Raw genomic sequence first — 25,300 nt, forward strand, 5'->3', positions numbered from 1 at the left:
CAGCACTGGTCAGGACCCATGGCCCTGCTGCTGAGATGTGCTACTTCCTGTCATGTGCCCCTGACTCACTTGGTCACTTGACCTCTGAGAAAGCCCGGCTCCCCCGCTGGCACATGAGGACACTCAGACTTCCTCTTTTAATCCACAGTTACTCTGGAGATTAGGAAGGAATATAAATGTGAAAGCTCTCAGGAAAGTCCACAGAGTAAGAAGAGAAACTCGTGCTTGACATCTGATTACTAGACTAAATCTGAGGCTTAGCCTGTGTTTGATAGAAGTAGATGTTTTCATCACGATCTTAAGTGCAGTGATCCAGATTGTGAAGCTCATTTGTGTTTCTGATTGCCCTCCTATGTACAGTGAGATGAACTCGGTTTAAATAAATCCAGTGCACTCATCGGGAACATCAGATAGATGGATGGATAGATAGATAGATAGATAGATAGATAGATAGATAGATAGATAGATAGGTGTACATCTTTTTTGAAACAGGGTCTTCTTTAGCATGCTCTGTCCTTAAACGTAAACTCCTCCTGCCTTAGCTTCCTAAGTGCTGGAATTACATTAAAAAAGGTTTTGGAAGGTTTATAACACAACTCCCATGACAGGAAGTAGTAATACTTTATAAACCCTTGTTCAGGCAGTGTGTCTTACTAAATGTATTTAGAAGGTAGCCATGGAGATGCTCTTGAAGTAAACACTCTTAGCATTGAGGAGTAGGAATAGGGTCACATAGCAGCAATGGTGACTGAGTGAATGATGTGCTTGCTGTCCAAACATAAGGACCTGAGTTTAGATGCTCAGTACCTGGTAAAACGTGGGCATGGTGGCCTGTGTTTGTGGCCCTAGCCCTCAGGGTTGGTCATAGACAAATCCTGGGGCCTCACTGGTTGCCATTCTAAGCCAAAATGTAAGCTTCAGGTTCAAGGAGAGACCTTGTCTCAAAAAGTAAGGGCGAGGCACCTAAAGGAAGATTCCCAATGCAAGCCTTGGCCTATGTGTACATTCACACACACAAGCACATGCACATACATAAAATAACGTTTAACATTTACAAAAGCAATATGAGGTGGTTTTTATTTTACCTACTTTACTTCCTATGTTCCTCATTAGGACATTTATTTTTCATAGACAGAATCCCATTCTGTAGCTGAAGCTAAAGAGTACTTAGTAGCCCCAGCCTTCAGAATGCTGGGGACACAGGTGTTCATATCTGGAGGATAAGGAAAATCTTAGTGTGTGACAGATAGCTTCCTTTAGCTCTAGAGTCCTAAAAATAGTCAAGCCTAAAATTGTGTCTTAGATCATCAATTCTATTTAATAAAAGAATTAAAATTCGTTTTGTTTTGTCAACAGCTTGCTGTTGCCAACAACAGAATTATTACCCTACAAGAAGAAATGGAACGAGTTAAAGAAGAAAGTTCCTATCTACTGGAATCCAACCGGAAGGTAAATCCTTGGCGGATTCTAAGATGTTTGTGGAGAGGAAGGGCTCTGTGTAAGCCACAGGGAGGAGTCTGGTGGGGTCCTGGGCACTGTTGGGTAGCTGTGTGTAACTGAGAACAGGTCAAGAGGTTCTCACCCTTTGCTCTTTGCCCTCTGCTCTGAGACAGCTCCTGAGCATCCCCACTGCTCACGTTTGTTTAGAGACTTGTGACGTGGCTGTACCAGGAAAGACTAATTCAAGTTCCTGTTTGTGTGCACTAATGGCTTGCACTGTGATCAGTGGTTAAAATGGAACTGGAGAGATGGCTATGTGATTAAGAAAGTTGTTGCTTTTCCAGAGGCGCTGGGTTCAATTCTCAGCTCCCACATGGCAGCTCACAGCTGTCTGTAACTACAGTTCAGTCCTAGGTGATCCAGTTTCCTCCTCATCTATCTGTTGGAGGCATGAGGAGCTCAGGTGTGCATAGACATACATGCAGGCAGAACATAGACATATTGTTAACTGTGATAATAAATAGACCATGAGTTTTATACTGCTGCTTCTTAAAAATGAGTAACCTTATTATCTGTTGTTAGTGGGAAACTGTCAGCATACAAATGAATTTTCTAAATACCTTCAAAACCCAAGCTTATTTCTTGCTTGGTTGGCTGTTCTTTGTTTCTTTTTCTTTTCTTTTCTTTTCTTTTCTTTTTTCAAGGATTTCTTCATGTAGCCCTTCTTGTCTTGGAACTACTTATGTAGACCAGGCTGGCCTTGAACTCAGAGTTCTGTCTTCTTCTGACTCCCAAGTGTTGGGATTAAAGGCACACACCTCCATTGCCACGCCAAGGACCAAGCTTTATACAGTGTAGTTCTGCAAATCTGTTTTACATTGCTCAGTTCTATCTTACTTTATTTTTGTTGTTATTCTTGGAGACAGAGGCTCACTGTGTGACCAGGATTGACCTTGCCTCTGCCTTTCAAGTACTAGGCTTCTAAGTGAGCATATGCATGTTCAACTTTAGGGGGCGTAAGCTAATGAATGCCCTTGGGCCTTTCAGTGGATTAGTTCTATAATTGTTCTAAATTGTGACAGCATGTCTTCAGGGGGATATTCTAACTGATAGATCTTCTAGCAGCCATGAGTATGGATTGCTTGCTTGTTCTGTGATTCACTGGCATCTTTTCTTGCTCCTGCTGGTATTCTTAAGGAGGTATAATGGAATAAAAGCAGTTTCCTATGAGTGATACTAGTATTTGACTTTAATCATGAGCATCGCTGAACAGCTTAATACATAGAAAAAATTATTTAGTGGAGTGTTTCCTTTTAGCTGTGATCTCTGAACAGCCCAAAATAGTGCATGTGAATTCCATTCAAACCTCTGGACCAACTCATATTTTGCAGTGAATAATATCAGAGTTTATGTTTTGTTTTTAGATTTATTTATTTATTTATTTACTTATTATAAGTACACTGTATTGTCTTCAGACACACCAGAAGAGGGCATCAGATCATTACAAATGGTTGTGAGCTACCATGTGGTTGCTGGGATTTGAACTCAGGACCTCTGGAAAAACAGTCAGTGCTCTAACCACTGAGCCATCTCTCAGCCCCCTATGTTTTGTTCTGATTTTGTTTTGTTTGTTTGAACCATGGTCTGTTATAACCCGGGCTGGCCTTGAATTTGGTGTGTAACCAAGGATAGCTTTGAACTCCTAATCCTCCTGCTGCCACGCCCAGTGCCAGGATTAAAGGTCCGAGCCACTGTTCCTGTTTATAAACTAGAGATTGAACGCAAGGCTTCATGCAGGCCGAGCTGCCCTCTACCACCTGCACTGAACTCATTCCCTTGTTTCCTGTTTCTGTGTGTGTGTCCACATGTGTGTGCATGCGTATGTGCGTGTGTTTAGGTATGTCTTAGTCTATAACCCAGGCTGGCTTCAGACTCAAAGCAGTCTTTTGCCTGAGCCTCAAGTGCTAAGATTACAGGTATCTTCGCATCATATACAGCCAGGATAGTTATGTTCCAGGACTGATTTTCAGAACTCCACCACCTATTTTTGTAAATTCATTGTAAAGTCTTAACTAAGGATACAGCAAACCGCAACCCTATTCAACATAACCTTTAAATATATTCAATGTGAGTTTCTTAGTTGTATCATGTAATTTGGCATAGAGTTTAAATCCTTAAATATGTACCCTTCTTTACCTTTTCAAGGGTCCTAAGCAAGACAGAACTGCAGAAGGGCAAGCTCTGAGCGAAGCCAGAAAGCATCTAAAGGAGGAGACACAGTTACGCCTGGTAAATTACCTAAGTTCTAGGAGCTAAGCCACATGGAAAGATTGGGCTCAGGGAAGCTTCATCTGAGAGAGCAAGGCCTGGGCCCTCACGGTCCTGCTCCCCCTCCCCACTCCCGGAAAGCTATTTCTTATCCCTGCCCACATATGGGTTTTTGTTGTTGTTGTTGTTTTGTTGTTGTTTTTATTGAGACAGGGTCTCACTGTTGATGTGTGGCTCTGACTGGCTTTCCTCTTCCTCTGTGGTGCAGGAATTAAGGTGCACCACCATGCCCAGCCCCTTTTAGCCCTTACTCCCTGTAAAGCTTTCTGAATTTGTGTCCTAGGTATTCTCAGCAGCAATTCTGTCCGTCAGTATCCTTTTACTTTTAGTGTGGAATGTAGGAACATTGGCTCATAGAATATGACGGGGCCTGGTTGTGATACCCAGGCTGTGATGCCCAGGCTGGCCTCAGATTTGTAACCCTCCCATCTGTAGTCCTCAGAAGTCACATGTATTCTGCTCAGACTTTTTTTTTTTTTTTTTTTTTTTTTTTTTGCTTTATATGCATTGGTGTGTGAGGGTGTCAGATTCCCTGGAACTGGAATTACATCCCTGGAACTGGAATTGCAGATGATTGTAAGCTCCCATATAGTTTCTAGGAATTGAACTCAGGACCCCTGGAAGAGGAGTCAGTGCTCTTAACCACTGAGCCATCTCACCATCCCAAAACATGTAGGCTGGGCTGGCCTCGAACTCTTGGTCCTCCTGCCTCTGCCTCCTTCGGCAAACCGTACTGGCGTGTACCACCACAACTGGCCTGTTCAGACTTTTAACTATGCAGTTTTTACCCTACCTCACAGTTCACCGCTGCATGTAATCTGTCTTTTCCCCTTGCTAATCACGGGTCAGAGACTAGCACTCTTTTCTTTTCCTTCCTTTTAGAGAAGGGGTTTTTCTGTGCAGCCTCAAACTCACAGATTCACCTGCCTCTGCCTCCAGAGTGCTATTAAATGCTTGCCCCACCATTGCCCAGAGATTTATAATTTTTAACAATTTATTTATTTACTTTGTGTATCTGAGTGCTCTGTCTTCATGTACAACAGAAGAGGGCATCAGATCCCATTACAGATGGTTATGAGCCACCATGTGGTCCCTGGGAATTGAACTCAGGACCTCAGGAAGAGCAGTCAGTGCTTCTAATTCTGACACACCTCTCCAGCCCTGAGAATTATACTTTTAATTTTAGTCTTTATATCTGAATTTATTCTTCATCTTAGACATAAATGGAAAAATTATCTTTTATTGGACTTAAGATAGTTTAAGAAATTAAAATATATATGCAAATATATATGCATGTGTAGATACATGTGTATGTAACTCATAAATATATTTATAAATATTTCTAAGAAGAAATGCTATTCCTATAATAGATTATTAATTTTAGTAATATTAGTAATCCTAGTATTTGCATATTAGCTTTTGAAAGTCAGACAATATGCAAAACCACAGGACCCACTAAAAGCTCTTCAGTGTCTCTAAGTATACAAAGTTGAGAATGAGGGGCGACTTAATTTGTACCAAGAAGTTACTTCAGGTTAAGAATATGTGACGGAAATTGAGATTTTCTGAAGTCACCCTTTTTAAAGTGTTTCAAATAATAAATGTTTACTGTCTTCATGTTTGTAAATTAGGTGTTAGAATGATTTTCATAAGGAGTATCCTAGGAATAATGTCAGCATGAGGTAGTGTGATTGGTTTTTATCATAACTACTTAGAGGGAACACATGATAGAAAAGTTGGAAGTTGTTGGTCGTATCACGCTTTAAGAGATAGGAAACTAAGGTGTGCCTTGGGCATGGCCTAGATGCAGAACTCCAGACTGTGTCTGCTACATACTGCTGCTGTGACTGTGGTAGAAACCAAGGAGTTTCCTGTTCAGTGATACAGCTCCATTCTGCCATACTGACCACCCCCAGTCACCGAACTATTACCAGATAGACCAGAGTCTCAGCTCTATCAAAACACCCAAACAGATGTTCCTCTTCTTAATCCTAAAAGTTGTTATTATTAATGTCTCTCTAATACCCTTTAAGTCTTCAGCACAGAGGCATCTCATTTGTCCTTTCTGGTCAAGTGTACACCATTTACTTGAGGAAAGAGGATAAGCAGTTTCTTTGTCTTTGGGGCAGGATGTTGAAAAGGAACTGGAGCTGCAGATCAGCATGAGACAGGAGATGGAGCTGGCTATGAAGATGCTGGAGAAGGATGTCTGTGAGAAGCAGGATGCCCTGGTGTCTCTGCGGCAGCAGCTGGATGATCTCCGGGCTCTTAAGCATGAACTTGCCTTTAAGCTGCAGGTAGATGAAAGACAAGGAGTAGGCTCTCTGGGAACTCCTGGTGCTGCCAGCAGCACGCCTCTTGTGTAGACTCACTCCACACAGGAGAAAGTCTTGTCTTCTTAGGAAGCCAGCTGCCCACTAATACTCAGACTGTCCTACAGTTCTCTGCTGCTCTTCTTGAAAATCATGGGCACCTTTCACATAGTAACAAGGGAGCGAAATAGTTTTTCTTTTTCCTCTAAGCAGCCCCTGCTGGCTAGTTTTATATCTAACTTGACACAGTTAGCATCATTCTGGATAAGGGAACCTCAGCTGAGAAAATGCCCACTAGATTGGCCTGTGGGCAAGCCTGTGGTGCGTTTTCTTGACGGATAACTGACAAGAGCTCAGCTTACTGGGAGTGGTGCCACCTGGGCTGTAAGAAAGCAGTCTGAGCAAGCCAGGGGGAGCAGCCTTCCTCCATGGCTTTGTGTCCCTGCCTCCAGGTTCCTGCTCTCACTCTGCCAGTGCTGGACTGAGAAGGTGAAATAAACTTTCTCCACAGCACTGGGTCATGATGTGTTATCACAGCAGTAGAGACTCGAAGGCAGCCTCAGGATGTAGGGTTCCCTCTTTTTATGTCTGTGTGCAGGTCTGAGTCCAGGGTCCTCAGAGGCAAAGGTGTTAGATGCCCCAGAACTTGAGGTAGAGGGGTTCATGAGCTGCCCACTGTGTGCTGGGAATGGAATTCAGGTTGTCCGTAAGAGTAGAATGTGGCCATGCCCACTTGGTCACATCTCCTGCTCAGAATAAGGCGTTTTCTTTTTTTTTAATATTTATTTTTATTTTCTGAATATAAATATTATGTATAATTTTCTAGATAAATAATACATATTTAAATCCGGGTTCCACATAACTGGGCATGTAATACTTGTTTTTTTTCTTCCCAATATTCTCTTTCCTCTCATCTTTATGCCCCCCACTTTCCACTCCACACCTAGTTCTCTTTCTACTTTTATATTGTATTTTTCTTTCATATAATATTTAAATAGATTCTTAGTTTGTTTAATATAAATGTGTGTGTCCTATAACTTACACTCTGCAGTTCAGTGTGTCAGCTGAACTGTAAACTGCACTAAATCATGATTCATTCATGAATCTTCTGATACTGTTACAAGCTTCATACAACAATATTTATTTTAGCAAAAATGCTTCTTGGCTTTTATTCCTCCCCCCTTGGAAATTAACTGATACAGATATGTAGAGAGCGCTTCCATTTATTTCCCCTTTGCCATCATTATAAAGATAAAACATAGTATGAGTCTTTATAATTCTTTTTTAACAGAGTTCAGACCTAGGAGTGAAACAGAAAAGTGAGTTAAACAGTCGCTTGGAAGAAAAGACCAATCAGATGGCTGCCACCATTAAACAGCTGGAGCAAAGGTAAATGTGCTGTCTCTGTTGTGAGCCTCTCATAGTGGGAGTGAGAGAGCACAGGGAATCTACCCAACCTAAGTCGTGTGTGTGTGTGTGTGTGTGTGTGTGTGTGTGTGTGTGTGTGTGTGTGTGTGTGTGTAAAGGGGACACAGGAGAGGCTGGAGAGAGGAGAAAGGAGGCCAGAAACTATGTTGTTATATTGTAATTAATTTTTTAAGTTAAAAAATGGTCTTTATATAGTGAGTTTCAGGCTAGACTTGGTTAAAGAGTGGGACCTCTCTAAACACTGTTTGTAAATTATACAGTTTGTCACTAAAGTTTCTAAATATTTTCATACTGAAAGGCATCGATCATGACTCTGTCTCTCTTTTGTAATTCATGTCCTTTCTATCTTCTTCTATTCTTCCTGAATAGTTGTGTGACTTCCACTAACACCTCAGTGTCTCTCCTCTGACTTCCCACATGGAGTCTGGAGCTTTCATCTTCTGTAACATGAAACTATCCTACTGAACTGTGTTTGTAATTCTCCTCAAAATAGGTCTTCTTGACATATTTTGATCAATGGATTGTAGCAGCCAAGGTCACATGACATTTCCTCCAAGAGCTGCTCATCACCCTTCACACACCTTGACCATGCCCTCCTCTTCCCTTCCCTCTTCTGATTGTTCTGCCTGTTATGAACGTCCCCACCCTATTCCCTTCTTAAATACATTCTTACATGTTGGCCCAGATGTCACCCACCGCCTGACATTGCCTTCCTGTGGTGCCTCTTTCCAGCCAGAAATGATGCTTTCTATCCACCTCTGCCCATCCTGGCATTTCTCACCGCAGCTCAGCTCACCTCAGTCTACAGAAGTGTCTTCTCTCTGAGAGTTAATGAACTAGATTTCCACTCTGTCACAGCTCCTCAATGTACATGACGTGAATGAATGAATGAATGAATGAATGAATGAATGAATGAATGAATGAGTGAATCAGATGGATGGCTTGTTTCAGATTATTCTGCACCAGGGACGGAGTATCGGAACAGCAGAGCATATTAATGTTAATACTAAAGTTTACTGCAAACCTATAAATGCAGTTGAAACTTTTGGAGTGATTGATACTCCTGTGACTGGTAGATTTTTTTTTAAATCTATTTATGTGGCAGAGTATTCAATTGGACATTCATAAGTGCTGACATGTTTATGATGTGATAAATTGATGTTTATGTTCATAAATTATGAATTCTTTTGAAATGTTTGAAGCTGTTCCTCATGAGTTTTAACTTGGCATGTGAGGCCAATAGAACAAAATAATGACTTGTCTGACTGATCTTCTTACTGTCTTTGTTTCCTATTTATCCATCTTCTCATTACCCTTCCCACTCATTTTTATTTTTGTTTTATTAAGTGAAAAAGATTTGGTGAAACAGGCAAAGACCTTAAATAGTGCAGCAAATAAACTGATCCCAAAACATCATTAAATATTTTGCAGTTGGTCACCTCATGAGTCCGATGTTACAGATTAACTATAAAAGGAAGAAATCTAAAATTCCTACATTTAAGCTCTGAGTCTATATAAAATATCACCAAAAGTTGACCTTGAATTTGTTGGACTTGAAAAAGAAAAATAGGTGGATATATAGGTTGGGTTTTGTTGTTGTGGTTGCTGCTGTTCTTTTGCCCCCAGAGTTAGAAATTTTGGTATGGATTCCTCATTAAATACCCAATAAACTTTGAGAAATATTTCTGAGTTGAACAATAAATCAAAAGACCATCTTAGGAAGCCTGGGGAAAGGAGCCCTGTGTTCGTGTGCTTGGTAGTAATCACACTCTGTAGGTGTGCCTGAGTCTGCACACTCAGCCTGTTCCCTGCAGTGGAATGGCACACGTGTCACCTGGTGACCCATAACTGTTCTAAATAGCTCTGTCTCTTAGGCCATGACCTCTCTTCTCTTGCCTTTTGTAAGTTTAATCCCCAGCCCAAGATCAATATTTAATATTTCATTACAGTTCTGTTCTCAATAACCAAGATTGCTTGCGATTTGTTTTTGCCTTAGTGATGCTGGACAGAAAGAAAGACAGGCCCCTCCCATTCTTACAGTATTAGGAACAGTAGTAACTAGGTCGCTCTCACATCACAGTGTAGAAGCTTGAGAAACCCTCTAACACTGTCACCTCCTACCTCTGCCCTTCTCCGTCATCCTACTCACTACTTAGGTAGCTCAGAGAGGACGTTAATACAAGTATGAAGTTCACATCTGTCCTGTATTTCCTGCTGGAATTCGTGAGGCCACAGTGTAATCATGAGTTGCAACTTTCCGCCTGTTGTCTTTACCTGGAACACTTGCCCAAGAGCTTTGATCACTTTTTCCCTAGTGAGAATTTGCTAAAGGTTCTGGGAAACTAATCTAGTTACTTTTAAAAAAATCCAAATGAAAAGTAAATAACATACTAAGATTATTGTTTAATATCAAAATCAAGATCCTCGATAACCACAAGCAATACTAGCAGGGCCTTTTCTAAGTGACCACAGGTCTAACCCTTTCTAGGCGCTACATTGTAAATAATTCTATACATACTTTGATTTTAAAAGAAACAGAACTATTTTTCATTTGGGAAGGCAGGCTTTTATATACCTGAGCCTTTGCTCCATCCAGTTGGGTTCCATGTTTTCTGTCCCTCCTCGTGGCGGGCTATGCAGCATAGCCTGTGCTAAGACAGAGGCAAAGACAGTCCCTTTGCTTCCAGCTCTTTAAAACCTCTACCTTGGCAAACCAGAGTCAAGAGGACAACAGAGTTCATGTGTTTCTATAAGTCAAAAGGCCTGTGCTAGAGCCAACTTCATGGAGGACCCTGTGCCCCTGAACTCATTTTAATTCTTACAATTTTGCACCTGTATAAATAAAGCTCCTACTGCATTCTGCTGTTCATCAGCCTTTTATGGCGAGGAGTTGCCTTTTACTTAAGCATCTAAAAAGAATAATCAAATCCATAAAAGTTAGAGTAAACATAGCATGCCTCTAAATTCTATTATAGAAAGCCTCAAATATTTCACCTTCTAAAACATGATTCTTTATAGGTGCAAAGTTATAAGACATTTAACATAAGAAGAAAGCATCCATGAGAATCTTCCAGAGAACATGGTCAGGAGTCTTAGGAGTCCCAGTGCTGATGGATCTGTTTGGTCACATACCGCCTGATAGGGATGGAAAGGAAAGAGACTGCCAGACTTTCACAGGGTGGGCTTGGGGAAGGTCCTCCGGCTTCGTGCAGCACAGGGAGGATCAGGGAATCATGGTAACCCCACAAGAGAAGGAGCTGCTCCTGCACGCTCCAGCTGTGTGTGCAGACAGTGTTAGGAAAGAAAGACAGTGGCTTCGACGTCAATTACTCTGTACTTGAGGGTGGCTCTGGATATGGATTTCTAAAACGTGATGTGTTGTTGTTGACCATCTAATGACTGTAAACTGTAGTACTAGAATAAAAAAAAAGAAAAAACAGAAAATGAGCTTCGCTTCTGCCTGCTTCACCTTCATCTTGTTTTTCTTTAGAATTTGTTTCTTCTCCATCTTTTCCCCTTTATAATTTCTTTCAGAGTCCTGCATTTTCCCCTCTGTCTCATCATACCTTCCTCCTTGGGTTGTTTTACTTTATGTTTGTGAACTTAGTCTCCCCCCCCCCACCATGGCTTTTGTTTTTTATCACAAGTTCATGTGGCTCACATCCAGATTGCGCCAGGCTGAGCGAGGCCGCCAGTCTGCTGAGCTGGACAACCGGCTCTTCAAGCAGGACTTCGGAGACAAGATCAACAGTCTGCAGCTGGAAGTGGAGGCACTCAGCAGGCAGCGGTGAGCAGGGGCAGCTTGGCCAGCAAGGTGCTGTGGTGGGTACTGCAGACCTAAACTGCAGGGAGGGAGTCAGGTCCTCAGTCATCTTGCCTTGGTCTTGCCAGTGTCCTTTATGAACAGTAGGAACTAGAAAGCTTCGCACGTCTGAATGTTCCAAAATCCACTCAGCATCCCTATGATTAAATAATTCTGAGCTGGCTGCTGGACCTGGTGATACAGGCTTAAAATGTCAGTTGAGACAGGAAGAGCCTAAAGCCTGCTTAGGCTGTGCATAGTGCACTCTTGTCTTCAAAAACTATTTTAAAAAGAGAATTAGAGACCAAGTTCCCAAATATCTAGTCACTAATGTCTAATACGATGTTAATGATAATAATAATAATTAATGTCTTCTACATTCCTACAGTGAGTCGTGTACTTTTCAGAACACTTCACACAGATGTTCCTACTGTCTTAACATCAGTCCTTTTAACAGGTTATGCTGTGGCCCCTATTTTCGGATGGAATGACAGCTTAGAGGTTCAGTGTGTCTCAGGACATACTGTTAAACTAGTAAATGGCTACTAGTTTAAAATCCTGTTTCTCTTACTAAACCCTAAGTACTCTTGGGCCATCTCTCAAGTCATGGATGCACGGTGGGGCTAAGGCCCCACGGTGGGGCTAAGGTCTACAAGAAGTATGGCTGTGAATCTCAAAGCTACCAAGGACACCGGAGTGGGCTTGGGGGTGGGCTGTGTGGAAACTTAGTTCCGTAACTGCTGATAGTGACCAATAATAGGAAGGAGGTATAATGCCTCCCCTTTCCTGTGATGTCTCACTGAAAACTCAACAATGCTCTCCCTCGCTTGTGGTCAGTATGTTTTCATCCGGGAAGCTGCAACTCTTGGTTAGGGATTAATGTAAAAGTTGACTTGGACCAGGGTGCTCCTGCCATGCTTCTGAATTGCCAGAGAAGGAGTAAGCTGGCCTCAGGTGTCATGGCGTCCCTGCTGTGCTCTGCTATACAGCTCAGCTGTCCTTATGTTTCTGGGAACTTTCTCACTTGCTGAGCTTTGAGGGAAAGGCTTGGCACTCTTCAGCGCATATGAATACAGAAATCAGAATTTTCGTCCTCTCTCTCCCACCCAACTAGGACTCAGCTGGAGTTAGAACTGAAACAAGAAAAGGAGAGGAAGTCACAGAACAGGGGTGCCCCAGGGAAGGGGACCCAGAAGCCGGAACCCCGAATGGTACGCGTGCTCTCTGCTCACTAGCTTCATCCCCCCCTACATCTTATGAGCCAGCCTGGTGGGCTCTGCGGGTCTTTCTCAGCCCACATGCTCAGTCACCGTGTTGTCTACACGGTGCAGACAGCAAGCAGGCTGCTTGGAGCGAGGAGAACAGTTTGGAAAAGTGACTCTTTTCTTTTGATGTCTATTAAAACTATTCTGATATCAGAATAAACATGTATTTCTTGGAGTCCTGATACACATGGTAATAACGTGGTGTATATAACAGTCCCTCCCAAGTCCCTTCAACAGAATCTCCTGAGCTGTAGACTTGCTTCTTGGGGCTTTTATATGTCAGGTGGATCGCAAGGAGGTCCTTTGAAAAAGAAGCTGGGGTTACAGAAGGGAATGTCATGTAGAATGGTTAAGGAACAGCAGTCTTGAAAGGTCTCCAGCACCTGCAGGGGTGGGCAGCCACAGCTCTACAAGAGCATCTACAGGACCAGCCTCTAGAAATGATGCAGGCTAAAAAGCAGGAGACAATTTTTTCAGAGGAGCAAGCGCCTTTCTGTGTATTAATGCGTACGACGACATGGGGACTTCCTTTGTTATTTCTAGGGATCAAGCTGCTAACTTGCTGCAGTACAAAGGAATGATGACTAGAAAGTAGTTACACTACACACACCACCGGGTGTAGTGTGCCGACAGCCTCGTGCCCTGTGCTGTCAGTGTGAGCTGAGTGCATGGGAATCCGAAGGGTGGAAGGAGGTCTGCCCCGCTGGCTTTACTTTCCCAAGCAGGCTATAGGTCTCTTAGTCCTAATTTGCCTTAAATAAGACTTCTTTCTTCCCTGACACTTAACTGCCGCAAGATTGTAGTCAGCTTCTCAAAGTAGGTGGGCAGTAGTTCAGAGCAGGCAGTGGGGTGGGGGGGAGTGCACGTGCGTGTGATGAAACTACCCAAGCTGCCTTACCAGCCTGGGTCCATTGCCCTCCCACCAGGAAACTGGCTTGAGGCCAGGCTGGGGTCCTTGGCAGTGGGGCAGCTATGTGAGTGCTGTGAGGATACTAGTTGGATAAGCTGTGCTGGGTTTACCAGTTTTTCAAGAAAAGTCAATAATTTTCCCAAGAACCAACTTACCTTGAGCCCACTAAAGAGGCCATTCCTTTGGATTTTATGTGAATTTCAGAAAACAAACAAACAAAAATGCTCCAGAAATATCTACTTCTAAACTGTATCAAAATTAACTACTCAGTACTTGGTGTAGAGTATGAGAAAACTGCTTTGAAAGTTAAGTCTTTTCTCTAAAACAGAAATGGCGGGAGGGAGGCGGGGAAGGAGGTAAGGCGAGAACTTCCTTCTCAAGCCCAGACCTAGAGGAAGCCTGTGAGTCATCACACTTTTAGGGTCCTGAATAATTCATGATTGCGCTGTTGTCTTTTGGCAGGAGGGGAAGCATAGAGTTCAGGAGGAAAACGTTACACTAAAGAGGCCGCTGGAAGAAAACCACAGGTGTGTGATGTTATTAGGCTATTAAGTCATTTGAGTGGTGGGAGGAAGCTCCTGGCAGACGGACACTGAGTTATGAAGTCGAAAGGCAGTTAAAGGGAAAGCTAGCAGATACTAAAGCACACAGTGTACCAGCTGGATCACAGGGAGGGGGGGCAGACAGCCTGTTCTCAGATTCTCCTTGATTCTCCTTAACTTAAATTACCACTTAGATTAGTTAACTGTAGCCCTCACGCCTACAGTCTCAGCCATTACACAGGTGAGGCAGGAGATCAGTTCAGCACCAACAAGGGCCATACTTAATACCCTATCACAATATCGCATATGTCTGTGTGTGTGTGTGAACTTTTATGGAATTGGGATCTAAAGAACACGAAGCTCTGTGGTTCTTATGCTCGTAAATGCATATGGTCGTTACTGTGATTTGTTTCCACTCACCTGCCAAGTGTGAGGTAAATGTGCTCACTCCCTACGTCTTATTTGTTCTTCTCCTTAAGGATCTCAACTTGCCTCCATTCCTGTTTCTTAACTTTCCTCTGATCTGGGTAAGGTGGCGCAGGCCTCTCTAATCACAGCAGGGAGACAGGCAGGTAGAGCTGTGAGTTTGGGGCCAGCCGGTCTGTAGAGAGTTCCAGTACAGCCAAGGCTACACAGAAAACCCTGTGTTGGGGCTGAGAACAAAGAGAATAGGTTTGTTGGGTGGTAGTGGTGTGTGACTTTAATTACAGCCAGAGCCAGCCTGGTCTACAGAGGAAGGCCAGGGATACACAAAGAAACACTGTCTGGAAAACAATAAGAAGAGCATAGGCTCTGCCTTCGTGACAGTAACCTGGCCGTGATAGAGAGAACCATTACATAAAGCTACTGGGAACAAAGAAGGTCCCACTGTAGCATTCTAGAAAGCATAGCCAGGTGGGTCACAGCGACCGTCTGGGGCAGTGAAGGTGCTCTGTCTGCCACCATCGCATGTGCTGCAGCTACATGTAACTGGAGTAGACGTTTGCTGGCTTAGGATAGGATGGTTCGGGTTGGCTTTTTGAGACAGGGTTTCTCTGTGTAGCCCTGGCTATCCTAAAACTCACTGTGTAGACCAGGCTGGGCTCAAACCTGGAGATTTGTCTGCCTGGGATAAAGGTGTGTGCCACTGCCGCCGCCAGCAGCACCACCCAGCTCCACTCAGACTGACTGGTGGTGGTGGTCAGTGTAGGCCTGTCAGTATCACAGATCCACTGTGGGGTGTGTGCTGACATGGGGGCAGAAATGGAATACAGGTGTGTGGGAAGGCTGGACTAACATCAGTTTTGCTGTGAGTTTCAAAGTGCCCTAAAAAAGCACAAAGCGTCTCTTTAAGGAACAGCAATGTGATTTGAGAGAACATGGTGTCCACCTGGGGCATCTGTCCTTCAGGGATCTTGTAGTGTACTTTCCTGAGCAAAGCTGTAGGAAAGTCAGCCACAAAGCCCAGTGAGGATTATAAATCAAACTGCACGTAGTCTTAAGTATTCCTTCCTTGCCTTCAAGGTCACAGTGATCCCGAAATGTTTAATTTTACTCCCAAAGAACATGGCTTAATCTAGGACTAAGTGCTTGTCCATCTAGTATAGTAGATCTGCAGATGCACCAAGGATGGAAAGGCTGTAAAATGAACTTTTCAGAGTCCTTCAGGCTAAGTCATTTACTAGAAAAATTTACTAGGGAATGTCCATCAAGTGCCAAGTTCTGACCTAGGCTCTGCAGCCTGGGAAATGGGTTTCCCTTCATTATTTCCTTTCAGATTTAATTAGCATCACAAAAATAGAATCACCAAGTCCCTGCTTTGCAGCTGAAAAGACTAAAAGGTATCTGCTCTGGCCCAGTGAGGCCTGGTGTGTGGTTGTTTGTGAGGCAGGGTTTCTCTATATGCCCATGGCTGTTTGAGAGCTTACAGTACAGCACTGGGTGGGTCAACCCACAGAGATCCAGCTCTTGATCCCTGTTCTTTAATTCCTTTATCTTGGTGACACTGTGGTGACCTCCAGGACCTGTCTCAGAACTGTAAGCACAGGATACAGGAGTGTTAACAGGGAACATTTAGGACCTTGGTCACCATAGTCTAGTCCCTCGCCTCTCAGCTAAAGGTTACATGATACATTGTAACTGGGCTGCACTTTTGCTGAACAGGAGTTGCTCTTTGCTACTCTTCTGAAGAAAAGGTTCAACCTGTTTGAAAAGGATTTTTGTATGGGTCTCATGAAAATCTGATTTATTTGTTTCCCGGATTAGTTTCCTAAAGCTTCCATTTTAAGAGTATTTGAGGAAAGAAGACAAATACATAGCACATGACAGTGGGTAGTTTTCCCTAGTGTCAGATACAGTAAAGCTTTCAAACTATGGTTAATGAGCCATCTATGATTTACATGTTACAAGACAAATGGCATCTTCTAGGTTGTAAAAAGAGAAGGTAAAATATAACTCCATATATAGTTGTGAATCAGAACCGTGATATATATTAAGGATCAGAGAGAGTCTAGTAAAAGATTTAACTAAAATGTCTAGAACGTTGGAGGCCAATTAACACTCATGCTGTTACCAGCAGTGTATAAGGACGGAGGCATTGCTTGTTTAACTAGTGTTTGTCTCCAGCATCTCTTGAGACATGTCAGGAACATACAGTAATGTAACACTTGCTACCCTTTTTGTTTCTCCTTTGTAGGCTGCTGACTCACCCTGCAGAGGAACAAGTAAGAAAGACTCCTGTTTTAAAATGTCTTGCACCTAATTAACAAAGTTAGTGTGCCACGGCTAGCCAGTAAACAAGGTATCTTGGGAGGAAGACAGAGGGACACAGCCCTCTGTGTAGCATCTTCTTAATAATCTAACATGGACTCTTGAATGTTGGAAAATAAAAATACTATTTTCTGGGTGGTTAAAAAAGAGAGAAATGCAAATTGTAACCGATTTGTAAATGGGAATCTTGACGTGATTGGGGGCCCGTGGTGGAGCTCGGAGCACTTGGCTTAGGAGACCGGCTGAGCCCACAGTGCTTCTCAATTCCCTACGTGAGGTCACCTCTGGTGAACTGAACTCCCTGCCCTTCTCATTTTCTAAAACAGAAAGAGGAAAAAAATTTGTCACCTTAAAAAGGTTTTATGTTGTTTTTTGTTTTTATTTTATGTGTATGGGTGTTCTGCCTGTGTTTGTGTGTGTGCCACATGCATGCTTGGTGCCCACAGAAGCCAGAAAGGTTTCAGAATCTCTGAAACTGGAGTTACGTACAGTTGTAAACTGTTGTGAACTGTCATGTGGGTGCTGGGAATCAAACCTTGGTCCTCTGGAAGAGCAGCCAGTGCTCCTAACAGCTGAGCATTCTCTCCAGCCCCTTTTGATCACTGTTGAACTTTTTAAAAAACTTTGACCTAGAGAAACAATTGTAAAACACCTTGAAAATACACTATAGCAGCCCCATGAGAAAGACATGTATGGGTCACTTCTTCACCTTGTACGGTTTAAAAGGAAGCTGGTGTTTTCATGCTCACTGAGGTAATGGAGCAAGGAGGAGACCAGGAATGCCTCCTTGTTGTTTTAAATAAACTTCAGAGCTGAGGTAACAGGATAGGTAATTTGTTTCTCCCCCTTCAATGTGTGATCTGATTTTAGAAGCTTTTAAAAGTGTTCCAAAGTGTTCCTGTTCCATGTGCTCAGGGAGGTAACTGGCTTACTGTGTGTCTTAGGATCAGCCTTCACTCTCTGCAAAGCCACAGGTGTGTCAGCTGTGCCAGGAAGAGGACAGCCTGACAGAGGTGAGTGCTTCCCTCAGAGATGGCACCACCAGCTCCTTGCCAAGAGTAAATAGGACTTAGCTGTTTATTCTGCTGCCAAGAATGGACTAGAAAACCAATGGGTGAGCATTTGTCAGACACCTATTCTTTAAAGAAATGCAGGAAGTACATACATAATTTGCGACAAATAAGGAAATACAGATTGAATAGTGTTTATTGAGCATATATTTCCGTCATTTTGTTTTTACTTTCTATTATAACTGTGTGAGACCTGGCCTAAGTGTATGTTTAGTTTTGTCTTGTGTTGATGGAATCCAGGCCCTGGCATAGACTAGGAAAGTGCTTTACAATGAGCCACATCCCAGCCCAGTGCTGCAGCACATCGTCCCGTCCGTGTACCGAGGAGTGCTAACAAAGCAGACCGCTGCCTCACTTCCTTCAGGCTGCTGTGCTGGAAGAGAAGAGAGGGGCTCTCCCACTAGGTCCCATCCATGTCAGCATAGGGAAAGTGACAGACTAGATCAGGAAGAACAAATATCCTGGTTGGCTGGGACTGGCCCTTTTTAACAGAAGTATCCGTCATGTTCAAAGGAATATACAAACAAACACTTGAAGAACTATAAGAAATGTGCCCAAATTCTTGGTTACATCATGCTGGATCTTAACAAAATTACAGTTTGCTGTAGCAGATTTGCAGAACCAAGTAGCAAGTGAACATGGTTGGAAATTCATACATGTTCCAAAACAAAGTTCACCGGAGTCATTCTCTGAAGCTTTTTATGCAGAACCGCTGTGGTCCTGTTGCGGGTTCCCTGACGGCACTACTGTAGCAGCACATTGCTTAGTTGCCGGAGGTTCTGAATGTTTATGGAGACTAGCTTCCCTAGAAACAGGCAGTTAGCAACACAGAAGTGCTGAGTACCAGAGGGAAGCATTACGCTTATCGGTGCTCTGGGAACCGAGTTGACACTGAACACTTTTGAAGCCTGGTTGTTTAAGACTCCCTCAGTGAGTCTCAGTACACTCAGATATTTGCTAGCATTTAGAATCGCCCTACCCAAAAGTAGGATCCAAAAGTATGAAGTGTACTCCAGAGACTAGGGGCTCCTTGTCTTTTGACTTTTGGGACACCCATGCTACTTCATTTAGATCTAATAGCTGACCTTGTACTCCCTTGTGACCTGTCTGGTCAGGGTCATTTGTCACACAGCAGCCATTCCATACTTGATTATGCATCGAGCAGTTCCTTGTTTGACCCTTTCTGTCCTTAGCTTGGTCTTGTGACCCTCTCCTAATCTTCCTCCTTCCTCTCTTGCAGAGCACGTGTGAGAACTGTGGAGGAACCTTCTGTAATGCCTGCACCACAAATGAGCTGCCTCTTCCTTCAAGCATCAAGCCTGAGCGAGTGTGTAATCCTTGTCATGAGCAGCTGATAAAGCAGTATTCCACCAGCCCATCCAGCCCATCCTAAGACTGGAGGCCAAGAGCAGGCTACAGTGTTTATGCCAGGCCTCGGCAGTGTTAGACGAAAGATGCCCTGGAACCCAGTCCTTAGAACCAACTGTAGTTGGCAGGAAAGATAGAAGTAAACCAGGTTGGTGTCAGAGGGGAAGGCAGAGCTTGGTGGTGCTCTGACCTTAGCTCATCCTCTCTAATGCGTGTGTAAATAAAAGTTGCTGAGCCTTTCCCTCAACACCTAAACCAGCCCATTGTGGAGAACTTATAAGCGTATCTTTGGGCATCTTTAATTGTATGAAGTGATAAAGCTGGGCTCTGGCTGAGGGGAGAAGTGCTGCGAGCCAGTGAGGCCCCCTTTCCACCGCAGCCCTCAAGGGAGCATTATACACATTCTGAAGGCAGACAAAACAAGTGCCGCTCCACTCCGGTACGGCTGCTTTCCTCAGCTCCCAGGACCTACCTCTTTACCCAACTGTGAACCCAAGCTCAGGGAAAGGAATCAAGAGTAATATAAATTCTGAATGTACTGATAACAATATCATAATGCATAACTTCAGAACCAGATGACTTCTTTATGTGAACAAGAACACCGGTTGCTTCCCAGCAGTGGCTCCAGAAGTGTGTGCACCCTTCAGAATCCCTCCCACAGGGCAAGCACTGCCCCCTGCCCAGTCGCCCCCTCTTGAGTCATAAAGGACAGTAACAGGTTTCAAAGGACAGGGGTTTTCTGTCTTGCAATTAGAAGATTAAAGTAAAGCTAAGCCAGGTACACATATCATCAGCTCGGATTTGTTAAAGGCTGAGGACAATCAGCACACTCTTACACTGTTTATTTGCTGAGAAGTCCATATTCTGTGCTACAGATCAGAAGCGACAGGCAGGATTCTTGAAAAAGACAATATTCAAACATCTTTGTGATAAACCCTTGCGGAAAAGTGGGAGTACGCTGAATAAAATATGGACAGAAATGGTTGAATAGCAATGATTATGTTGCTGGGTTGATTCCAATTAAGACTTGGGAAAACATGACTTTATGCAGGTTTGGGATTCTGAGGTGAAACTGGCAACAAATCCTGTCTCCTGTAAAGGGTGAAAGCCTGGGAAAGGCATTATTTCAGAAGTCTGACCTGCTGGTGAAGCTCAAGTTTAAAAGTCAGGGAGAAATAAAATCAGTAATTCTAACCCGTTGTGTGGGTTGTCTTTTTCTCTTTGAGTTCTGCCTCTGTGTATCCATGCAGACCAGAGGTGAGCTCCCCTGGAACCCGAGGTAGACAGCTGGGGGCTGTCCTTGGATGCTGGGAACCAAACCTCAGTCCCTGCAAGAGCACCCACTGCTCTTAACGACTGAGCCTCCATCCTTTTCTTTTTTGGAAAACGTTTTTTATCCTTGTTCATACTGGTTTTAGTCACCTATAGGAGCGAGCAGCTTCAGGCACCGTCTATAGGGGCAACATGAAAAGTTCTCATTAGTATGAGGAAGAGTCATTCTGCCTTTCCATGCAGCCCCAAAGATCTGTGGGTGTTATTTTATACCCCCCCATCCCAAAAGCAAATATAGAATTATCCCTAGGGAATCTTTCTTAAAAAATTGCTTCCTAACATTTAGTAACAGTATCCAAATAGTAACCAAATAAAAGTGAGATTAACTAGAGGCAGCAACTTACACAGTACAAACTCCAGGATCTTTCTTCCACATGAAATTAGCCATGTTCATAAGCTAAAACATCACTACTGAAACACCACAGGAGCCAGGCCCAACATTTAAAGCCTAAGGCAGAGGAGTCACAAAGTCAGGCTTGACCTGCATAGGAAGGTCCTTTAAAAAAAAATAATAAATTGGGCCGGAGAGATGGCTCAGTGGTTAAGAGCACTAACTGCTCTTCCAGAGGTCGTGAGTTCAAATCCCAGCTACCACATGGTGGCTCACAACTATCTATAATGGGATCTGATGCCCTCTTCTGGTTTGTCCAAAGACAGCTACAGTGTACTTGTAAATAAATCTTTTTTTAAAAAATCCATAAAATCCAAATTTTCTACCAAAATCGGGGAAAAAAAACTTCATTAAAATTAGTATTTCAAGGAACTCCCTAGTCAACTCTATAAAAATATAACTCTAAAGGTCCCATGGTTGATTTCAGTGCTTTAAGACTACAGTAACAAAGTCAAAATGATAGTGTCATAAAGCATAGACAGCCTAGAAATAAACCTTTAAATACAAGGTCCCCTATCAGAGAAGGTGCCACTCATCACAAAGTGTTGGGGAAACTTAGCTCTTGTATGAGATGAGCACAGCTGACCAAAGCCTACCTGGAAGATCCAAACTGGAGAAAGAACATAGGCAACTAAAGAAAAGCCAGCAGTGATAAATCACTAAGTTTAGTTGTGCATGTAGTGTGCATGCCTAAGGCAGATGACCAAATGCAAGTCCAGCAGAGTGAAGAGACCCCCAAAACAGAAAATGTCTGCAAGTGTGTGCTTGACACACTGTAGTCATTTGAGACAAGGGATTGAGAAAACACCCCCATAAGACTGGTCTGTGGGGCATTTTTCTCAGTAACTAAAATGGGAGGCCCCACCCACTGGACGTGGTCTCACCCCTGGGCTGTGGTCCTGAGTGCTCTTAAGAGAGGTTGAGCAAGCCAGTGAGCAGCAATTCTGAGTGCTGTCTGTACCTGCCTCGGCTCCTGCCCTCCCTAACTGCTTCCAATGATGAGCTGCTCTATGGAAGTGTGAGTGGAATGAACCCATTCCTCCTCAAGTTGCTTTGGTCATGTGCACAGCAATAGTAAATAAACCAAGACATCTGCTAAAGGATTGATACCTGGAACACATAGTATTTAAATGACAAAAGTAAAGCAGCTTTGGAAGGACATTTCTCACAAAGATACACAAATGTCCAATACACACGTGCAGCTCAGTATCAGTAATACAAAGCAACAAATCAAAACCCCAATAAAATACCACATACCCTAGATCTTTTTCTTCTCCCTCCTCTTCCTCCACCACTGTGTAGCCCTGCTTGGCTGTCTAAAGGCATGTACCACCACCACCACCACACCCAGTGATCACAATCGTTCTCAAGTTTGCCTAAAGGTTTCAATTATGGTTGTTGTCCCCATCTATTTGCTGTGCTGGAGATGACCTAATTAATACCTTCTAGGGAAAGTTTCTCTCCAGTAACAGTTTTAAGGCTCTAGTAACCCCGTGACCCTGACTCTTAACGATATCCCAGAGTTTATGATGCTCACAAACTGTCTTTGGAATCACTTCACTGAGATGTCCTGATAAAGATACAAAACCCAGAAACAACAAGGGGCAATAGAGGAATTCAGTCATTGTTCATGGTGGTGATGGCACACACCTGACATCCTAGCACTCGGAAGCTAAAGACAGGATAACAAATCTGAAGGCAGCTCAGATCTGTGGTATTCTGCTATCACAGAACAGACCAAACTCAGCTGGGCAGTAGTAGGGCACAGCCTTTAATCCTAGCGCTCAAGAGGCAGAAGCAGTGGGTCTGAGTTTGAAACTAGTCTGGTTTGCAGGACTACACAGAAAAACCATCTTGAACCCCCACCCCCACCCCAAAAAAGAAAAGGAGAAAAAAAGAATCAAACTCCAATAAACATTAAATATTAACTGTGCAACCAGAAAACTCAGTACAATATACAGATATTAGACTTGTCTTCAAAGAAAAACCAGCAGATGAGAAAAACCTATCAAGAAATACAGGTTGCTATGAACTCAGACCATGGCAGCATGCACTTGGCCTGCACAACTCTAAGCCAGATGGGGTCCTAGTGCTGAGAGGGGAAATAGATCCCTAACCCAGAAACTCTCCAACTGAGACCTTCTTGTAAAAGAAACAATATTCTCCAACAGTCTCACTCTGCCGCCATACTTAAAGGGTCCCCCACCTCCACCACTCAGTAGACAGCCAGCTCTACACAAACTCTAAATAGTGTTTCTCAAGCTTTGTTTTGGCTTTTTGTTTGCTTTTTAATCTCACCTTTTCTTCCCTTAGAGATCTGCTTATTGATTAGTTTCCAATTTTGCTTTTACAGGTTTCTATGTCTGTGAGTGTGGGTGTCTATGTTGCCTGTTTTCTTTAGGACTTTTGTGTCCGTTTTCTGTTCTCGTTAGTGTTCTAAATTTTATTATTTTGCAGATACCTGTTTGTAGTCTAATAAAAGACAAAAAGGTGATTTGGGAAGGTGAAGGGAGAATCTGAGAGTTGAGAGGGGAAGCTAATCAGAATGTACTGTGTGATAATTTTTCCATGAAAATTAGTAAACAAGTTCGGAAAATGGCCCACTCGGTGAAGTGCATGAACCCCCAAAATAAGGGGACCAGAGCAGCCATTTAAAAACTCAGGTGTACATCAGGTGTGGCCATACACACCTCTAATTCTAGCACTGTGGGGCGCCGCCTGCACATTCTCCATTACAAGATGGTGCTGACATCCGGCTGGAGTTAGCAGTAAACAAGTCATGTGCGCACGTGCTGGGTAACTTTCCACTCCTTGAGTTCTGCCTCTCCCGTGGCGTCATAGGGCCTGATGAGTTTCAACCAATCAGGGGGCTCCGCGTCCAAGGCAAGGACTGATCCCTTTATAAGGGGACGGGCTAGATAGTTCGGGGCGTCTTGGTCGTCTCGTTGGTCTCGTCGTCTTGTTTGTCTTGTTTGTCTTCTTGGTCTTCTTCGTCACGTGTAACAAGTGCTGGCTCTCGAGAGTATTAAAGTTTACCGCAGAAGGATCCTATTTCGTGTGCCGCGTCGTTCTTGCAGGCGAGATGGTTGCGCGGGACATAGCACTAGGACAGAAGCCAGGAGCATCCTTGGGAGCTTGGGAGCCAGACAATCTAACAACCAGAGAGCTCTAGGCTCAGTGGGAGAAACTGATTCAAAATGGTTGGAAACCAGGTGGTGGTGGCAAATGCCCTTCATCCCTCAGCAGGCAGAGGAAGGGGATCTTGAGTCTGAGGCCAGCCTGGTCTACAGAGTGACATCCAGGACAGCCAAGGTGTTTTGTTTTGAAGTTGGTATCAAAAGATCTTTGGCCTACGGGCTTTCAAACCACACACAAAAGACAAGAAAAACAGGATAACCACTTTGGAAAAAGGTATGCCAGCATCTAATAAAATTCAGGGCAATTAGACTTATACCTTGAGATAGTCTAATCACAAAGTAAATTAAAGCTAAGGCACAAGAGTGGCTTACTCGTTTTATTTGTAGCAACTTTATTCCCCCAACTACTGGATACACACTGAGTGGGCTGCATTAAGTTCTAGAATAAGCAAAAGTAATGTATGAGCCAAACATCCCAGCTGCACAAGAAAAAAAAAATGTTACAGCTCTTGACACTAACCGAACCACAGCACCACAACCAAACGTCAAAGGCTACACTGTCATCTAACCTGCCTGTAAATTCTCCTTCAAGAAAACTACTTACCATAAACCCTGAGGAGTTAAGGAGTCAACTATGCACAAGGCACCTGGAGAAAGACTGGTAGATGGACCAGCATGGAAAGACACTGCTGAGTGGTTCAGGTAGCAAGCCCTGTCTGAGTACAAAGCATACTGGCAGTTCAAATGCCAAGAATGCTTTAAATTTTCATTTGGAAAAAAATCTCAGGGCAAAGCAGACATAAAGCCCACTTTAGTGAGGACTATTTAGTCATAGCTCAAAGTTTTAATTTTACATTTCAGATAACTGCATTTTTAGGAAGTAATCTAAAGTTTCCTTTAAGAGAAGTGCTTATTGAAACGCATGTAAATGAATTGTAATCTAGGTTTTTTAAATTAGATTAGAAGGAAAAGAAGATGCCAAGAGGTGGTATAGACCTATATAGCTCCAGCTCCAAGAGTCTGACACAGGACAATCACCTTAGCTCGGGGATTTGGGAGCAGCCTGGGCAACAGAGATTCTATTTCTTGTTTTGCTTATTTGTACCAAGACAGGGTCTCACTGTGTGGCTCAGGCTGGCCAAAGACTCATGATCCTGTCTGTCTCCTGAGTGCTGTGATTAGAGGCATATGCCAAACCTTGCAGGGACACTAGGTCTTAAAAAATAA

General features: G+C 43.4%; 1 protein-coding gene across 3 annotated transcripts in view; it reads left to right on the plus strand.

The window, feature by feature from the left end:
- Positions 1-20,346, plus strand: part of RUFY3 (RUN and FYVE domain containing 3) — a 73,278-nt gene extending 52,932 nt beyond the window's left edge. Inside the window, exons 9-18 of one of the 3 annotated variants that reach the window (XM_080923067.1) lie at positions 1,357-1,449; positions 3,646-3,729; positions 5,898-6,065; positions 7,372-7,469; positions 11,176-11,295; positions 12,425-12,521; positions 13,948-14,012; positions 16,702-16,729; positions 17,720-17,788; positions 19,086-20,346. In XM_080923067.1, coding sequence (XP_080779193.1) covers positions 1,357-1,449; positions 3,646-3,729; positions 5,898-6,065; positions 7,372-7,469; positions 11,176-11,295; positions 12,425-12,521; positions 13,948-14,012; positions 16,702-16,729; positions 17,720-17,788; positions 19,086-19,238 — 975 coding nt within the window. In that variant the 3' untranslated portion in view covers positions 19,239-20,346. Of the gene's footprint in view, positions 1-1,356; positions 1,450-3,645; positions 3,730-5,897; positions 6,066-7,371; positions 7,470-8,855; positions 8,982-11,155; positions 11,296-12,424; positions 12,522-13,947; positions 14,013-16,701; positions 16,730-17,719; positions 17,789-19,085 lie in introns of those variants that run through there. The other 2 variants (XR_013975164.1, XM_080923068.1) reach the window with 2 other exon arrangements.
- The last annotated feature ends 4,954 nt before the right edge of the window (positions 20,347-25,300 follow it).

The sequence above is a fragment of the Micromys minutus genome, assembly GCF_963924665.1.
Source record: "Micromys minutus genome assembly, chromosome: 1".
In the NCBI taxonomy this organism is placed as follows: domain Eukaryota; kingdom Metazoa; phylum Chordata; class Mammalia; order Rodentia; family Muridae; genus Micromys; species Micromys minutus.